The 19,757-nt window shown below is 39.2% G+C and overlaps 1 protein-coding gene and 1 long non-coding RNA gene across 5 annotated transcripts in view; one reads left to right on the top strand and one right to left on the bottom strand.

The window, feature by feature from the left end:
• Positions 1 to 19,757, bottom strand: part of AFF3 (ALF transcription elongation factor 3) — a 216,280-nt gene that overhangs the window by 72,075 nt on the left and 124,448 nt on the right. For all 4 annotated transcript variants that reach the window (XM_053384183.1, XM_053384184.1, XM_053384182.1 and 1 more), the window contains 2 exons: positions 18,502 to 18,541; positions 14,032 to 14,083 (listed from right to left, as the gene is read on the bottom strand). In XM_053384183.1, the coding sequence (XP_053240158.1) occupies positions 14,032 to 14,083; positions 18,502 to 18,541 (92 nt within the window). The remainder of the gene's footprint in view (positions 1 to 14,031; positions 14,084 to 18,501; positions 18,542 to 19,757) is intronic.
• The window catches only part of LOC128411775 (uncharacterized), a 30,816-nt gene continuing 15,098 nt past the window's right edge, over positions 4,040 to 19,757 (top strand). Inside the window, exon 1 of the long non-coding RNA XR_008329912.1 lies at positions 4,040 to 4,186. This is a non-coding gene — a long non-coding RNA (uncharacterized LOC128411775). The remainder of the gene's footprint in view (positions 4,187 to 19,757) is intronic.

A 19,757-nucleotide genomic window follows, 5' to 3' on the forward strand; every position in this document is an offset into this window, starting at 1 on the left:
AAGGTCCCAGGCAAAGATGAATTGAAAAAGATAACAGCCGAAAAATAGTGTGAGGCATATCTGTTGAGATTCTTGAGACCAGGAACAAGGTGTTTGTGCTGAATGAAAGGGATGAGGAGAGTCTGTGGAATAATCTTAAAAGAAGCATGATGCAATCAAAATATAATGGTTTTAGCAGCTGTGTTTGAAGAGAGATCAGACAAAAGAGGATGGGGATGAGAGAGAGAGATGTAGAAGTCTGGGCAGGAGATGATCTGAGCATAAATCAGGGGCTTTGCTGTTGGAATGATGAAAAAGAGCAGGTTCTGTGGTACCTTTAAGAAAGGGATTTGCTTTTTCTCTGGAAAACACCATGGATATTATATACATTAAAAATAGTATTTCAGATTAAGACCTAAAGCTCAGGTTTTATTCAGTTTGTGTTAGGGCCAAAAAGACTGATTAATTTGAAGGATCAATTCATTAATTCGTCAGATTTAAAACTGTGGCTCTTTAATCAGATCTTAATTGAACCCCTCCCATATGAAAGGGTTTAAGCACTGAGGTCATTGTGAACATCCTGTTAAAGATTCTTGATTCAAGCAAATTCATTTAGAGAGTTTTCTAAACAACCAATTAATTCTGTATGATACATTTCAGAGGTAATGTTATAGTTGCTGCATCAAGAGACTGCAATAAACAAGCTAATTAGCTGACATTTAAAACAAGATATTGATTCTGTGAAATTCTTATGTTTAATTGGTTGTGTGCTGTACTTCAGCCTAATTAGTTATAAAAGAAAGTAAAAAAAATCACTAGTTTTGAGTTTTATATGTGCTATTTTTTCTGCTGTAAATAAGTGGTTCTTTGAAAAACATGAGTGATTATACATTATGCAATCAGTAAAAGTTAACAGCTGAAAAATATCCATGTGATGCATTTATTCTACATTATTAGTTGACGAAACAGAGAAAACTTTGTTACAAGAAAACCAATTTCCTACTATGTGATTTCATTCAACAAATAGCAGCCTTTCAGTGAGATTTTCCCTGGAACTGAGGTTCATAGTAAAAGGTCATCTTACCTCCTTATGTGCCATGGTCTTGAACCTGATTTATAGTTAACATCACATGCTATGATGTCAGGATCTTTAACTTCAGATCAGAGAAACCTGCTGTTTAGGGGAGCCAACAGAGGCTTGCCTTGCCCTCTGCAACTCTTGGTTCTTTCCCCTGAGCAACTCATCACTAAAGTGAAGGGACTCTTGTGCTTTGCCTCGCCTGTCCTGGACTGCCACCTTTTGGAAACTGACCACCTGTTTGCACAAGCACATACCTGAGTCTTTACTCATGGCTCTGGACTTGGCTACAAACTCAAGAAGCAGAGAAAGTGTTTTGGGCTTGGTCACCCACAAGGGTGGAAGAATCTGCCAATTTTGGTTCTCTCAGCTTCCAGTCTTAAAGCCAGTTTTCCACATTTCTGCAGCAATCTTTTGTGTCTTATTTATAATCCTTATGAAAATTCTTCAGCATTTGGTGTGGTTTTCTCCTAACTATACACATTTATATGCAACTGACTTGTCTACACATTTTTTTTGCAAGCAATTTCCCCTAATGCAATGAATTTTTCTATCTTGTTTTGTTGTTATTTTTATGCACACTTTCCCCTAATACAGTACATACGTTTTTGTGAACGTATTGTTGGAAAACTGCACCACAAAATTCAGGTAAGCGCGAAGAAAGAAGCCTATAGACTTCATCACCCAACACACAGCAAAACAATTAAATAGCTCACACAAACTTTAAAGTTTTCCAGTGAAAATGTATTGACCTTAGATGTTAAAAATACCACATGTTTGTAATGCCTACCATGTGCATTATGGATATCCTGCTGTCTACCTCAGGAATCCACCTCCTTGGAATTCTGCTCCAATTTGGCACATTAATTCTTTCTCCTTGCTTGTAATGTTTCCATTGCATTCATGTGGGACACAGCTTTGAGTGATGTCATGTGTTCTGATCACCTACCAGGGCATTCACTTTTCTATAGTTCTACTTGGCCACAGTGCTGTAAAATAAAACTTGTACGTATATCTTTGCACTTCAGAGAATTGAGTATGTGGTCTGTTGGTCAAACCTTTGCTTTCTGAGTGTCTGTCACTCCCTTCTTTTGAAATGATATTTATGCAAGCTGTGTACTTCTTCTATTTACATCTTGACCCAGTAGTATTTACACACAATCTGTCAGCCCTGAATTGATTGATTGATCGATTGAATTTATATACCACCTGGAAGTCTCAGGGCAGTTCACAGAACAAAATCAGAATGTGGATATGTGTTCAAATGTAAGCTCTTATCCCTCAACGCACCCGCAGGAAGCTCATTTTCTAGATTGGGGCAATTGAATAATTGACTCATTCTTTTTCTTTCCTTTTTTTTCTAGAGTAATGTAAGCACATGTTCCACACACTGAATGATGGTTGGAAGGCAACTCACCCTTTCAAAAATAAAATATGTAAAGCTGTGTGTCAAATGAGGATGAATAAGTAGAGTTTGAACAATGGGAAGGTGGAGGAGGCTGGAAGTTCCTGTGTCTGGAAGACTGGCCAAGCTGCCTGTTCTGGATGGCATTGAACTCTCTCTGAAAGAGCAAGTTCATAGCTCAGGGGTGCTCCCGGACTCATCTTTATCGCTGGAGGCTCAGGTAGACTTAGTGGCTGGAGTGTCTTTTGGCTGGTATATTATCAACTACGGCCGTTCTTGGAAAGGGCTAACCTAACCACAGTGATTCATGCACTGCTAATCTCAAGACTTATTATTGCATTGTGTTCTATGTGGTGCTATCCTTGGACCCAGTCCAAAATCTGGTCCAGGAAACCTCAAGGACTTCCTGATTCCTTATACCCCTGCCTGATCACTAAGGTCTTTCTGAGCGTCACTGTTGGGAGTCCCTCATGGCTCAGCTCATATCCAGCAGGAGCCATGCGTTCAGTATTGAGGACCCAATTCTCCTGGCTGAGAGTAGACAAGCCCACTCCCTGTTAAAGTTCCAGCACTTGATGAAGCCTTTTAAAAATTTCAGCAGGCATTTTAAGTCATCCCCCCCCCCGATTCTATGGTTAATTTTATCTGATTTCACAAATCTTTTGCAAACTCATTGTACACCACTTACAAACCACGGTGTAAAGTATTTAAATAAAGTACATTGTTTAAATGAAATAGAAAAATAGAAAAACTTGGGTGAAAGTCCACTGGGCATTCCATGTAGAAGAAGCATATAATTAAAAAATATGTTTTAAAAAGGAATGTCATAATAAAACATGGAATGGAAGGCGAGGCTTTAAGCAATTAGCAGTTGACATGCCATACAGAGCAATAGCAAAACGTTGGAAATCAAATACTACTAGACTCATAGCTTATTATTCATTGGAGCACCTTTTTAAAAAGAAGGCATTCCACAACTTCATCATAGAAATGTAGAGTTGAAAGGAACCCTGTCCCATATGGTGACAGAACCTGCAACCTTGGCGCTATGCACCAATAGCTTGGAATAGCTGAAAAAACAATTTACCAAACATCATGTCCTATACAACAGACTTCACATGTAGTAACATATCCTGCCAAACACCATTTCTGAAACTAAAAGCAATGCCTTGACCAGAAATAGGTTTTCCCACATCTTGAATCAATAACTTTAGTTTTTAAAATTCTTCCTAGAGGAATTTAATAGCACAAATCCTATGCATGTTTACATGCAAACAAATTCCATTGGGTCCATTGTACTCATACTTCTAATTACTATACTACTCAGTTCTCACTTTATGAAATATAAGGTATACCTGACTGGCATCCAAATTGGAAAATGTAATGTCTGAAGTAGAAAGAGAGCCCCTGATTTGTTAAAGCCATCAACATCATCATAAGAAACCCCTTTGGGGCATTTTATGGGTTTGCTGCAAAAGACTTAGGCTTGTATAACAATTCCTGATTGGCTAGAATTGTCCATGTGACCAAATAGGAAGCACGTCCTTCACTCAAAATGGGTTTCCCTGCCTTTACTGACATCACAAAAGCTGACCAGTTTCATAACATTAGAGCATCCTATATATGATACCTGATAGGCTGAGATCTGTGAGGAAGGAAGGGGAAGTAAATGGATAAGGAAGGAAACAGTGACTGTAAAAGACTGGCAAACAGCTCCAGAACAGGTAAGATTAAAAGACTGGATGGAATCAGCATCCTAAAACTGCTGCTTTTAATTGTACTGTTAAAACATATGGCTTAGCCCTGGCCTGAAGTGACTCCAGGTGGATTCTCATTGTTATATTTTCCCACAGCAACCATTTCTCCAGCTACTTTATAGCAGAGATAAATGTGGTACTTTGCTTTGCAATTAGATATGCAATATTCAATGTGCTTGAGAAAGTATCTCTGCCGTTTCAGTGAATGGGGTAACTCCTTGGTATTCTGGTATTCAGCATGTGCTGGAAGAATGAGGGAAAGAATGAACATCTCTTCCTCTAGTTAGAGCATATGCAAAGATTTTTAACTGTATATTTCCTCAAGTATCACTTCTAGGTTTAATATATGTGGGTAATGAATAGCTGAAAGCTCCATTCTGCATGGGAGTGGAGTGTAGGGCTTTGTCTCACCAGAGTGGTACATGCTCTGGTTATCTCCTGCTTGAACTATTGCAATACACTCTATGTGAAGCTACCTTTGAAGGTGACTTGGAAACTACAACTAATCCAGAATGCAGCAGCTAGACTGGTGACTGTGAGCAGCAGCCAGGACCATATAACACCGGTCCTAAAGGATCTGCATTGGCTCCCAGTACAATTATGAACACAGTTTAAAGTGTTGGTGCTGACTTTTAAAGCCCTGAATGGCCTTGGCCCTGTATACCTGAAGGAGCATCTCCACCTCCATTGTCCAGACTAGACACTGAGGTCCAGATCCAAGGGCCTTCTGGCGGTTCCCTCACTGCAAGAAGTGAAGTTACAGGGAACCAGGCAGAGGGTCTTCTTGGTAATGGTGCTCTCCCTGTGGAACACCCTCCCATCAGATGTCAAGGAAATAAACAACAATTTGACTTTTAGAAGACATCTGAAGGCAGCCCAGTACAGGGAAGTTTTTAATGGTAGATGTTTTATTGTGTTTTTAATATTTTATTGAGAGTGACACAGAGTGGCTGGTGCAACCCAGTCAGATGGACAGCAAATAAATAAAATAATAGTAGTAGTAATAATAATAAGCAGCAGCAGCAGCAGCAGTAGTAGTAGTAGTAGTAGTAGTGTCTTATGATGAACACCACCTTTCTTCCTAAGAAATGACCTGGTGGAGTAATACTAAAACCTGCAGCCTAAATTTTATCTGTTGAAATATTTAATTAATAACAACATTTATTTACTGATATGTGCCCATGTTTAGAACGAGGTTTCCTGTGTCTAAAGCTGACGTTCTTTTCAATGAACCTTATATGACTAGAAAGAGAACAAAGGTATTTTGTTCATAGTTGCATATTATACAGATCCTGCATAACTGTAAAAAAAAACACCAAGCTATTCTGAGCCCTTAATTTATCTCAGAACCCATATTTAGTGGATATACAATTTAATTTATGATGCAATGAATCCTGACAAAAAGAATCAATGACAAAAGTTTCATCAATCACTTGGCAAGAGATTGCTCAGCAGTTGGATTCAGTCGTATAATATTTTGCTTCCCACTTGCTTTGCTATCGTCGACTGAATATAACTCATAGCACCTGAATCATTAAAAAAAAGAATTCCTGTCTGGAAACCGCATAAAAAAAGAACAACAATAATAACATCTGGAAAAGTCTATTGGTATCCTTTTTTAAAACAGTAAAATTGTTAAGTACAGTTTTAAAAAGGATTCCAAGAGAATCCACCATTCGTTTATGAAAATACTTGCTCTTACTACTGGAATATATTATGCAGTTTGTGCTTAGTTTGTAACACACCTTTTAAAAAACATATGCAGGAAAAAAAATCTTCAATCAATTTCTAGTCTGATTAATTTGTTCACTTTGAGACACTAATTGAGTTTCAAAACTCTGCAGAAAAAGAAACACATTCAAAATGTGGGCATGGTCTGGCTAGAGTTAACTCCTATTAAGCCCCACTAGTTTCAATGGGAGAATTGAACAAGAGTTTAGAAATCATAAACTGAACTGCATGCATGCATAATATACGAAACCAAAATAAATACTTAGAGCCAAGGCTCATGTTTAATACAGGATCTACAATTTGTAACGATAATTTGGAAACACTCTTACCCTGAAGAACGGAGACTCCAGTTATGGCTTATAAAATCAAAGGCTACTATATTTGCTTGCAACAACATCCTAACCGATGCAAGTAGTTATATGTACCACAATTAAAAATAAATAGCTTCAGTCAAATCCAAGACCAGATCTTGATGCAATGTAATGTAGTAGTTTGCCTTGTTAGATATAAAAATTAGTCTGTTAAAATGCATTAACTTAAGTGAAAAATACTTAAAATTCAAAATTATTAGCTGATCATAACGGAATAACATGATTATATAGTAGTTAAAATTTCTATTTCTATTTCTATTTCCTTGCTTTTTGTAAATTTAAAGAAATAGACTAATATAAAAATTGATGAGCATATAAAATACACATTCTGTACAATGAAGTTTATTTAGATCCCATGGACTGACTCTCAAAAACCAATTTAAAAGTAAAGTTGGAGAAGCTGTCACTGAAAATCTTTGCAGTTAAAAAGCAAAAAAAGCAAATGATAATGTTATAAAATATCTCCTGCCTGGATGAGCTTCAGTGTTCAAATGTTAATAGGATCTGCATTAAACACACACACAACCAAAACCCTGGATCATATTCAACGTAAAAAGTCTGTGAAACAGACTGTTTCCATATTATGACCTCAGTCCTAAGTTTGCCCGCCCCTGCAAAGTGCTAGTTATTTGAATTGGACAAATGCCAGAATTCATTCTCTTGTTATTTTGCCTTCTGTCCAACACATTTCTATCCTTCTTAAAACTATTAATTCTCTATTGACTCAAATTACAGAATTTCTTAACCAACATTAGCTGAGAATGGAGAGGTAAACCAAAAAGGATTTTGAAAAGTTTACAGTTACAAACAAATTGTTTAACCAATGTAACTTTAAATCTATTTGGAGATGCAAGAAGGAAGGAGCAATTTTAATTTGTAAATTTGGATTACAAATCACACCTGCAACTTTTCAGCAATTTTCTGTTTTATTGGAATGATGTGTTAAATAGCCCAAACATATTGTGGTAAGACTAAAGTATGTCTTCCCATAGATTCCCAGTAGTACGAAAATGGGAGTACTTCTACATTGATTTGCACCTCAAATGTTTGGTGCCCTAGAATATTAAAACCAAAATTAGCTTTAAGAATGTTGTGCCTTCCACAGTTCACTATCAGTATCAGAACCAGGCTGGGAAACTTAGAACATCATACTATAGAGGGGTGGGTGGTTGGGTTAAGGCTATCACAAGTTTTGTTCCCTATGTGCTCCTTTTACTGTTTAACTCCCACCCCCTACTTTGCAGTCAAAGCCATGAGAACAAGCCACCCCCCCCTCAGTCATGTTATCACCAATCCCTACTGAACACCTAGGTTCAGGCAGTTTGCTGCAGTTGCTGACAACTGTTCATTGCTGTCTCCGTGTCTCTCGTGGCATGCTACTGAGGAGCAGCCTGGCAGGCCTATTCCCACCAATTATGATGTTGCTCCCAGTGTATACAATAAGCACTCATGAGGACAGTTCATTGTGTAGGCTCTCCAAGAGTTCTCCATCTCCTGGATGGGCAGGCAGTCTGCCAGTTGGCAACTGGTAGGGAGCAAATGCCAGCAGAAGTCAAGGCCAGAACGTCCACACCCAAAACACGAAGCTGAGCCTAATTGCTGGAGTGTCTTTCCTTTCGTACTCTGCACTCGAAAGGATGGTTTCTAGTAGGGGAGATCCAGACCCCGTGTCCAGGAATCTCTGGAATCTATGGATTGCTAGGCACTTGCTGCATGTGCCACTGTTCTTGATACTGGCAAGGGTGTCATGGTGTCCTTGCATCTGCCAGGTTGTGTTATGCATACAGGTATGTTCCCATTATTATGCATGAGTTTGTGTCTTCCATGGCTTGTGCTATGTATGTGCATTGCCACCACAACACTCCATGATCAGTGGAAGCCAACTATTTTGCTATGTTTGCTGGAGGAGTGACAGTGGGAGCTGCTGTGCTCTTTACTTTTTGTACTGCTCCTGTTTTCCTCTTGACTTTGCTGAAAAGAGCAAATAGGATCCCGACTAAACTGCTTTAACATTCCACTGGCATGAATTAGCTGCCAGCTTGCCAGAACTACTAGGATTGCCCTATCTGACAAGTTGCCACCTCTCAACCTTAGCTTTTTCCATGTGTAACTTGGATGTAGCAACAGCGATAACAAAGAGTATCAACATCCTTCAAAGGGACCACTGACATAAGGTATGCAGAACACTTTTGAGTTCTATGGGGTAGAGGGGAGAAACATTCTGGAAATACTAAACATTATTATGATTATCATTCAGTAGACAGAGAAGGGCATCAAAGCGTATTACAAATGATTGATAAGGTACAGGAAAGGAGTAGAAATTAAAAGAACCCAAATACCCTCTGCCTATGAAACATCCACTGCGTTTTGTTGAAATTTCAGTACAGAATTTACATTTTCTCTGTTCCCAACATCAGTTCAGAGATAAAAGGGCTGGTTCCAGAAAACCAAATGGATTCTGCCTTCACCTTGCACTCCAACGTACACAGCACCAATTTATAACCCCAGAAAGAAACCCATTTATTTCCTGCGACTTTTTTTTTCATCTCAGAGATAGGTTATTGTTTCTTTACATATTTTAAGTAAGGTTTTGATTAAGACTGCATCCTCTGGAAAAGAAACAGTCATCAAAAGAAAGAAGCAAAGACAGTAAACTATACTGCCTTATCTTTCTCTAGCCTTCTAAAAATTCTGCACAACACTTACATCATCTTATCTTCCTGTCTCATTCTAAATATTTAATTTATAGTATTTCACATTGCCTTCCTGTGTCTGTATCATCCAAGTACAAATCAACAAACCATTTACTGTAATAAACTACTATACTGCAGAGCTGACCTAAGCAAAACATATTCCAAATGGGTTAATCGCCAATACTTTTTTTTTTAAAAAAAAGTTTCTACTTTTAGCATCCATTGATTTTTATTTTTATTTTTTGTCATATCACAAACACATGCAAAAGTCTGTGGGAAAAGACACCTAGGACCTATTCTGTACTAGATAGAGATGTGGCAAACAGTATATTTTGATTCACTCTGATAAATATCTCAGATAGTATTTGTGTAGGGTTGCCATATTTCTAAAAGTTAAAAACTGGAGAGGTTTTTGAGTTTTTTGGGCAAAGTTGTTTTCGGGGGGGGGGTGTTGAGGTTTTGGCCAAAGTTGTTTCCAAAAGAAATGAAGTTTTCCAGCTATTTTAAAGGAAATTTCCAACATGGGTTTCCCCAGACAATTTCGTGATTTTAGGAAATTCCACCCAGACACTATTTTTGACAGGCAAATCCCATATATGTTCATGAAAATCTGGACATATGGCAGCCCTATTTTGTGTGATTTTTTAATCATTTGAATGTACAGTATATCTAACATCAATATGCTATACATAGTTAGATTTAACTATTTAGATCTAAACAAATAGACTTCTCTAAAGATGTGTGTATGCTCTGTAGAGGAAGCTACCAAAGGTGTTTATTTTCCAAGTAAAAAGTAGTTTAATGTGCTGTGCATGTGTGTATGTTTGAGTGGATTTCCAAAAGGGTATTAATAAATGCATGACATTGTCTTTAAAATTCTAGCCATTGAAGTGAGCACAATAATATTTGACAGTAGTTGGTTAGCTTTCCTCAAGTCATGCTCAAAGTAAACAGGTGGAAACAGTACAATGAAGCTAGTACATTTTGTGCCAGATATTTGGTTTAAGGATAAATATCAGACTTTTTCCAGCACAATTTTCAAGACCTCCATCACTCTAAGAAACACTAACTTCATTCATTATAAAATTGGTACATTTTTGGTAGGCTGTCTAGGTGGGGGGGGGGAGAGAAATTCCCACAGGCAGATATTACAAGGAATCACTGATGCAGTATAAAAATGCTAAGAAAAAGAAGCCCCAGAGGTTATAATTTTTTTTAAAGAAAAAACCGTACAAATATATTTCCTTTGTTGTATGCCATTGGGGTTTTTCTTTAATTATACATATAAAATAGGCTCTGCTCCTCACAACAATTAAGGTGAACAAGGCAGAAATCAAACACATCCATTTGCAGGTTCTCCATACAATCATGGAGCTAATTTTATATGTAAAGAAGAAAGAAAAAAAGTGTTTAGCTGATAAGAGGGCACGCTAGTGACCTTCACTTCCTGTGTGATGCTCAAAGGAGGGACCCATGCATCTACCCTGCAGAGATATATATTTGATCCACCTACATCTGTTACTCTCAAACGTTACGGCTCAGAAGATACATTAATTCCTGTTCCAGTCATTATATGAAAGCAGAACAAGAGCAATTCCTGTGTCTGTTGCTGTCATCTGTTTGCAATGCCTGAAGACAGCCATAACATCTTGTATCTAGTGCAATAGTGGCACCTTCAGAATAATAGCTGTTTCCCTTATATCCAATTTTCAAATTGCATGGTGTCTCTCTCTCCTTGAAACCGCAACACACCTGTGCCACACTGTTTCTGGCAACCTCCTGAGTTTAAAAAAAAGATGGTGATGCAGTTCAAAACAATGGAATGGCTTATTGAGCATGAGTTTTCATAGGACAGAGTCTACTTCATTACATACACCAGGTAGATTGAAAAGTTATATCTATTTAGCATCTTTAAGTAATGCAGCAAAACCTGGCATAAAGTTACAGTGCTACCAGTGGCGGTTTTAGGGTAGCGCAACCGATTTGGCTGCACTGGAGGGGGCACCACAACAATGCTGTAGAAAAGAGTGTGAGAGGTGGGCACACAGGGCGCCATTGAAATTTGAGAGCCCAAAGTCTACCACTGGTGTTATTAGGGATGTAAGAAGGCAGTGGTTCCCATTCTGTGTGTGAAATTTTTTTTGCAATGTTTCCATTCTGCTGCAGTTCAATTTCTGCCAGATTTTCCGTTATATGTCATTATTTATTTAGCCCACATTCATTTCATTGTAAAGGAAACACTGAACTATTGCCAAAAGTCATGAATTTATGTACTGTTTGCAGATCTTTTTTTTTTTAAATGACAATGTCATGAGCCCCACAGTGACAGACAAGGAGGGGTAGTCCTGGCAGGATTTGTCAGAAGGAGAGGAAGAATGTAAACAGATTACTGAGTCTCTTGGCAATGGGGTTGCGGATAGTCTGTTAGGAGACATCCCCACCCAGATGTTGCCATTCGTCCCAGTGGAGAAGGGGGAGCTGAGCAAGTCAGTCATTACCCTACCTTAAGACTGAGGTTGCTGAAACAACCTGCGGGGAACCTGGGTTGCATAGTGAGCTGGCTGAGCAAATTCAGGCGCTGCCTCCAAGGATGCACTATTACATGCACTGACAGAAGCAGACCCACCCTACTTCCAGTGGTGCCTGTTGGCTTGCCCAGTTTCATTGTATGGGCTGAGAACTGCAGAAAGGTTGTGCCTGCAGCAGCCTTCAAAATGGGAGCAAAGGGGGCATGTCAAGTGTTGAGACACTGTCTTAGCTTGTTCCTAGCCATGTAGCTCAGAGCCCTACTTCTGAACAATTGATTCTGCTACCTGTATCTTGAACTATGTTTCAATTGTGGAATAAAGTCTTAATGAATTACTGAGCCTAGAGTCCAAGTACTGAGTATGAGAGCCAAGGCAGACAATAACACGAACAATGGTATTTATTGACTGATTTCCTTTCCTGATCACAGATGAACACACAAACTGCAGTCATTTCCTTTTCTGCTTCATCCCTAAGTGCCTCTGGATGTGGTTTTTCAGCACAGAAGTCTGGAAAAACTGTGGCCAAAAGAGCCAATTGTCTCAGTGTACATTGTAGGACTAGTAGGCACTCCTAGACTCTATTATTATTATCTTGCCTGGAACTTTGTGAGATAAATAGATGCCAGAAGCGATGACATTTAGTTTTCTTTTTCTCTTTTTTTAAAGTTTTTGGTAATGGAGTAATCCAGATAGGAGGGAGTTGATTTCCTCCCTTCAGAAAGACTTAAATGTAAATGTTCCACTCATGAATGGCTCTCCGCCTGATTCAGGAGGGTAATAAACCTGTCTGTGAGAGTAATGTTCGATGGAAGCAATAAATCCAGTGAAAGGATGAATTAACTGCCATTGTACCTATGAATGTTCAGTTTGTATATGGAGTTTCAGATTTGCAGAAACAAAATCAACTTGTTCCTTTTGAGTTTATAAGGTCACTAAGCAATTACTTTATATACATATGCTTTATAGACTTTTTTTGCAGATAAGAATCCTTCATATTTTTTTTGTTATTGTTGGGACCGAAGGAACTATGAACAGATCACTCACTTTGGGAAATGCCACTGGCTCCTATTTGACATTAGTAAACCGATAACAAGCTACTTGAAAATTTGACTTAATCGTGAAATTTCAAACCATTTTTTCTAAGTGTGTTTTAGCTCACTAACCTCAGTTCCTTTCCTAAAAGGGCCGTGAATAAAAAAAAAGAAGGTAAGTGTGCACCATGGAGTAAGAGGTGCCCATCCAGCTGCCTCCATCTCTCTTTCCTTTTTTGGCCTCCTCCTTTTTCTTAATTTCTGCAATTCAGGAGGAGCTGTTATGCTCCATATCAACCAGGGGCATAGGGATGATGCTGTAATAGGCTATGTTGCCATGAATGGAGGCCCAGTGATTCAGGTGAGAACTTGCCATATAACTGAATCAGAGAGAGCTGCAGTTCATTAGAAACATCTGGGCATGATTTTCAGCTTGTGGGATTCTGAGCCTGCCTGGTCTTCTGCCTTGAACTAGTCATAGAATGTGTGGGAAGAATAAAGTGCGTCCTATAGGGCGAAAAATACGGTACTCACCCCTCATATTCTGTAACAAAGATTTTGCTACCAGGCTCTGTCAAATTGTTTTTTTTTTATATATTTGTTTTGAGGAGGTACTTACATGCTTTACTGTTATTAAGAGCATTCTGCACCCAATCACCCTCATTGTGCCTTTACATGATACAATACTCTCTGAACCAAAGGGTATCAATAACTGACATGATGAACTCTAAAACTCACAGGTCTGTACTGTTACATGAAAAATTGCCCATTCAAACAAGTTAAAAGGTTGAGACTTAACTCTGACCATTTGACCTAAATTAAGTTTACTTATGTAGCCAGGATTTCTTTGATTTCCCCCCAAGCTTGAAACCTCAGTCTGTCTATTTGTTTATTTGGTGTTTTATAGTGGTAGAAACAGTTGAGTATTTTTTTTATTGAAACAAAACAAATAAAAGGAGCTGCTCTCACCTTAGAATGGTGAATACTGATATATTACAAATACACTTTCTTTTCTTTTTCACTACTCTTGCTAATTCAAAACCATCAACTAATCGAGGGAGACCACTGATAAGAAAGTATAAATGGATTTCTTTAATTCAAAGGTGAAGCTGCAGAATGCAGCATTTAAAAATTGCATCAGTGCATCTAAGGCAAAATGCAACATGATATGTTTTAACTAGTGAGTCAAGCTCCTGATTTAACTCAGGAAGCCTTTCAATTTTTTATGAAATTATACCATCCTTACTCAAAAAGTATACATTCTCTTTGTTATGTATGCTCTTTAGAAATCAAGGGATATTAAAGCTTACTAGACAATTAGTGAAAAATTCATCGCTGAAAGCATATTTTACAGCAGCCCTTTAAAAGTAGAGAGAATCTCAAATGGATACAATTCTTTTGTCAAGGAAAATGAAACTATACCCATTATTTCTGGCCACAAATATAAAACTGACTTACGATGTATGTGATGTACTGTTTTCTGGATTCTTTGATTCAACATCACCTTTTCCTTGGAAAAAGAAAAAGAAATGAATATTAATCATCCATAATTGGAGAGGTCAGTACATTATGTTAACAGCTTTTCAGAATGCATATAATCACATTTTTTTTAAGGCTACATGTGGCTATAGGGAACATAGTTGAAATTTATTAATGCAATTAGTGATAGCTTTGCCTTTTAGAATCTCTTGAGTTTGATCCAGACCATGCTCAGAAATTAATGGGACTTAGGTTGGTCATGACTAAGTCCCATGCCACACTAAATGGCAATAGTTAGGAGGCATCTCTGCCTAGCTATTCTTTTCCTGCCCTATGTGCCTTTAAGAATTAACATACCACTTAGAAGTAAAGCTTCAAATCTAATGTCCCCATTGACTGCTCTTAAATCAACATGTGATACAAAGCCTGAGTCACCCACAATGCTCTGATTGGTCAAGAAGGGAGATTCTGTCCTTGGAATAATCCTTTTTTGGGGTAAAATCTTCCCATAAAGACAATGAAGGATACTGTGTTCCCTTGAAGTCTAACCAATTTGTTATAGCATAAGCTTTCATAGACTGGAAACCATCAGAAAGGCTTACAACATAATAAATTTGTTGGTGACACGAGATTCTGCTTTGCTTTTGCTGCTGCAGCAAACGAATATGACTACCTCTATGGATAGTTCACAGGAAGGTATGTATATGTCAGAAATCACTAATCTAGGGAAGATGTTGTCCTCATATATGGAAATTTGGAGTAGTGTAATTTCAAAGGATGGCTGTATTTTGGCCTGCATATTGTTTTGGATGAATTATCAAATGTTTAAATTCAGGCTGAGAACTACTTCTTGGAGTGGAGAAGGAAAAATGCACATATCTCTGTTTCATTTGTATTTTTTAAAATCAAATATTCTGATGAACCTCAATAAGGGGGAACTAGCATAAAATAGCAAAGCAACACCTTTGTTGTCTTTGTGTATAACTTCTGTTGTTTAGAATATCTATCTTTTTCCTAAAGGAGGAATGCTTATTGCTAGGAGCCCTACTGCATTAATAATTGCAGAATGTACAGAAAGCACTGTAGATAAAAAAGTAATTTCAGGAGAGAGGCAATTATATGTTAACTGCTGGGGAAAAAGAATAATCTAAATGGGATGCACTCATCAGAGCCCTGTATCTATGTCTATAACATAGACACTATTGCCTTCTTAGAATGCTCAAGTAAGGAGGGGCCTGCTGGAATCTCTCCAAATTTGTAAAATAATTTTGATATTCAATATCAGGGGTAGCTAATGTGGTACCTTCCATATGCTCTTGGGCTACAGCTTCCATCATCCCTGATCACTGGCTAGGAATAATGGGAGTTTTAGGGAACTATATTGACTTCTCCAAATTTCTAATTTATCATCTTCAAACACTAGCTGTTGCTTGCAATGGCCTCATTTGGATGCAGTGCTAAACCATAGTTTAGTGCTAAAAAACTAGCATGGCTGGTTCTTTGGTTTGAGTGCTCCCCACTCTTCTTCCAGTGTGGCCACAAGGAGCAAGTCAAGAACATTTACTTCCTGCTTCAAATTAACCACCATTTGTCATTACGTCTGAACTGGGACAAGCTGGTTCATATTAATGATGGTTAGCTTGGCCAAGCCAACTTCAGAAAATAGTTCATAATCCTAGCTCGTTCAGATAAATTATTGTTAAACTAACCACAGTTTCCAGTTTGGACATAAAGACAACTGTGGTTAGTTGAAAACAGAAGCAAACATTTTCAGTCTCCACATATTGTGGCAGGATGTGTGTGTGAGTTAGAAAATAATGTGCTGTTATTCAGTAAGCAGCCAGGGGGAACACTACTATGTGCACCAACAACCCTCTCCTCTTCATGGCAATTTTCTCTTTCCATTATTAGTATGTTTCACAATCTGATGCAGGAGATGATTGTCAGCGCTATGCAAACATTCTGATCAAACAAGTTATTCATATAGCAAATTATTCAAGTTATGCTTCCCTTAAGTTGTATTCAGAGCAGTTGGCTCATCTTAATCTCCAGTTTTCTCTTTAGTACTTCCTGCTGTTGCTGCTTATATGGCTACTGAAACCCACGCTCCTTACCATTTCATTATTTCTTCAGTGCTAGTTCTTCCCAACAGTGTCAAACACTGGCTGGTAATTAACAAGCACCACACTCTACTACATTTTGCCACACCGCTTTTAATCCTCGACCTTTCCCTTAGAAAAGTGCTGCCCTATATTACACCAAAAGCCTTCTAACATCTTCACCTCTGGATAGATTTCTCCTTGCTCAGTAGGTGACCCTTCTTCTCAAAGCTCATCTGTTGGCACAGAGCATTTTTCGTCTTCAAACACAGCTTCTGTAATAGTGCTATCTGCTGCATAACAGATCATGAAGCTAACACAATATAGCTTATGAACAGGATGCTTTCAGGTTGGGAACAGGATAGGGCCATGCATCTTTAATATCGTTATAGCTTTTGGTAGAATTAGCAAAAGTTGGAATTAATGAAGATTTGTTTGAGCTGTGGCTGACACAGAAATTCCTGGACTTCGTCTATGCTAAGGTGTCAAACCAGCCTGGCAAGGCTGGCTGAGTGCAGCCATTAAGAAACAAAGCCATCATTAGGGCAAGAGTTTCTCTGCTGGTGGACAGAGAGGGAAGTTTCCATGTTATGGTGGGTGCAGAAAGGTTTAGGATTTCAGCTTCCATGACATAGGTAAACAGGGAGGCAGGCTGTGCCCACGGGGGGGGGGGAGTGTCATTTCACATGAGGTTTGGGTTTTTCTGGCCAGGGCCTTTGGGCAGCAGGAGAGTGGAGCCAGAACTCCAGGCAGAGACCATACAGGGTATAACCATCTTGGCTGGTCCTTGACCGCAATAAAGACTGATTGATTGATTGATTGATTGATTGATTGATTGATTGAAAGAACCATCTTGGCAGGATGGGACAGAGCCATGGAGATGGCGTGCAGAATGCCTTGGACTTCAATGCTACACTGTTGTGAGGAACAAGTGCTTCTTGAGATGGACTGCTGCATACTCTCTCCAAAGTTGAACCCAGGTGTAAATATATGTACAACACACTGTATTTCTTAGATGAACTAGCCTCAGCTGTACCTTGATTTCCCAATGGAAACACAACCCTGGGTGAGTGTCTGCAACCCCTGGAATCTTATGCAGAGATTGGGGTGGTCTGCAACACTATTCAGGGCAACCTTAATACCCATCAGGGATATCAGAGGAAAGAGCTAACAGCGTGTCTCACATAACAGTTTTATCTTCCCTTACAGTACAGGCCACATTTTTAAACAACATTAAAATGTAACTAAATCACTACTTCTAGGCTGCATTTCTACCTAAGAATTAGGTTGTCAGGAATGAAATAAAGAACCCAATGTGTTTGTTGTCCTTCCTTGGGATGTAGGCATACATAATCTCAAGACAAGTGAGATCCAATTTTGGCGGCCTACTTCAGCAATAGAAACCTGCTTTTGCAACAACACTTCTGGTTTGCCTTTTCTATCCCATCAAAGCTTCTCTAGAGAGTTGGGTATCGTCCTAACCAATGTGGGATGGGGATGGGCTTTGAAGAGACTGCCGGGGGAGGGAAGAATCTAGGTCTGAAAACCAGACTTAGATCCTAAGGTAAGTTTAGTTCACAGAAGGGAAGTTCTCCATCCCCTCCAACCTGCCACCGACCTCTAGCGACCCCCACCGACTTTGTTCAAAAGGGCCTCCTGAACCTCTGGAGGGGTTGAAGGTGGCTGCAGGTGGGAAACTTCTCTTTCAAAACTTATTGAAGCTAGCTTATCCTAGGATCCAAGCTTATATGTTAATCACAGGATGCTTTCAAAATTGGTGCTTTGTGAGCGGAATCGCATCATATGCACATTTAATTTGCACAAATTCACTTATAGGCGCTTGGCTGCAGCTCCTGCAGAATAGGCTACCACGATCCCATCCACAACTGAAAGGACTCATCTTGGCTTTTCTGTATCTCTCAGCCTTCCTTTCTCGTTGCCTCCTGCCTCCTTCCGTCTCTTCCTTCCATAGTTGCTAGTTGCTGGCACGCATATGGAGAAGTGGGGGAAGGTGGCAGAGACACGGAAAAGGCCTCCCCAGGAGGCTCCCCTCCCCACAGCCAGCAACCAACACACAGAAGTCGGGAAGGCCCCCTCTCCCTCCTCCACCAATCCAGATCCTACTCAAGGAAGGTGCAGGAACTGAGGGAGGAGTTGCGAAGAAGTGGCAGTACCTTGCAACCAGACTGGGAAGGGGGTGATTTATGGTAACTTTGGCTATACACAATTTTTGCAATTCAAAATATGCAGTGGATAGTTTTTTTCACTGCTTCTTCCTCATTTTTTTATTATGTTCCTATAAGAGCAAAATTTCCATCAAATGCAGCTGCAACGTGAAAGTTATTCTTACTTTGATTGCTGTGCCCCGTAGAGACATGCTGCTGGGAGTCCTGAAAGAGCAAAAAGATGAATCGGTTATACTAATCGATAAATTAAAAACATAAAGCAGTGCAATGAACATGCTTTGTATTAACAATAGCAAACACAGTTTGTTGTAAATCTCAATGCTTAGCTCAACTTACGGAAGCCCCCAGGTTCCTGTATACGTATTGGGATGACTTGTGACACTGCTTCAGCCACTCTGGCAGGAAGATGGGGAAAGGAAAGGCACATCTTTGTAAACCTCTGGCTACTCCTGAAGCCCTTTACCACCCACACCCTCTTCCAAGTGGGCTAGGAGGCAACCAGGAGGAAATCTCCTCTCTCTGACCCGCTGTTCAGAACTATTCAGTCAGGCTGCTAAGAGACAGGTGTGGCAAAAGGAGAGCAGCTGACGTAAAAATGGAAGCATCCAAGATCCAATACAGTTCAAACGCAGCCATGGATCCCTGCCTGTTACCTTTCCCCTTCTCCAGACAGTGAAAGGAAGTACCAGGTTACACAACATAGCACATGCTTATACAGACAATATTTGCAGCAATGGAGACAGTAAGATGTGTGCAATGGCGAGTAAGCTGGGTGGCAAGTGAGGGAGTGCTCAATGCCATTAGTGATGGGCATCACATGGTAGAGATGCTTAGCCAGTCAGCATTGTGCAGACATTCAGCCATTGGCACGGCAGTAGTACTTGGCATGGGCAATGCTGTCAACAGATTTCACTGGCTGCTGCTGCTGCTGCTGCTGCACATTTTCACACAGTGCTAGCCTAGCAACCTCTATGCCACTGTGGAAGCCTTATACCATGCCTAGTAAGGCCATTGTCGCTGCCCAGGCATTGCTCAGTGTCTGCAGGTTCTTCACAGCACTTTAGTGGCCGCCAGAGAATCTTTATAAACAATTCAAATAATATATCAACAGTTTATAATTTTAATAGCTTAATTTATAATCTTCCATTAACTTCCTCATTAATTCCCTCAGCACAATTAATCTCCAATCTAATCTTAAACAATTTAAAATATTAAATCACTATAAATTAATTGTAAACAATTAATCTTTTTATAACCCATGGCTATCCAATTAATGATATCTTTAATCACCAACATAACCCCTCAGGGAAAAAAACCAATAATCAAAACCAATAAATTTATTCAGTTAATCCACAATGCTCACTGAAAACAATGAATTATCTCTTGCTGAATAATATATCTGTTCACGTAGTTAGAGCAG

The sequence above is a fragment of the Podarcis raffonei genome, chromosome 4 (genome assembly GCF_027172205.1).
Source record: "Podarcis raffonei isolate rPodRaf1 chromosome 4, rPodRaf1.pri, whole genome shotgun sequence".
Taxonomy (NCBI): domain Eukaryota; kingdom Metazoa; phylum Chordata; class Lepidosauria; order Squamata; family Lacertidae; genus Podarcis; species Podarcis raffonei.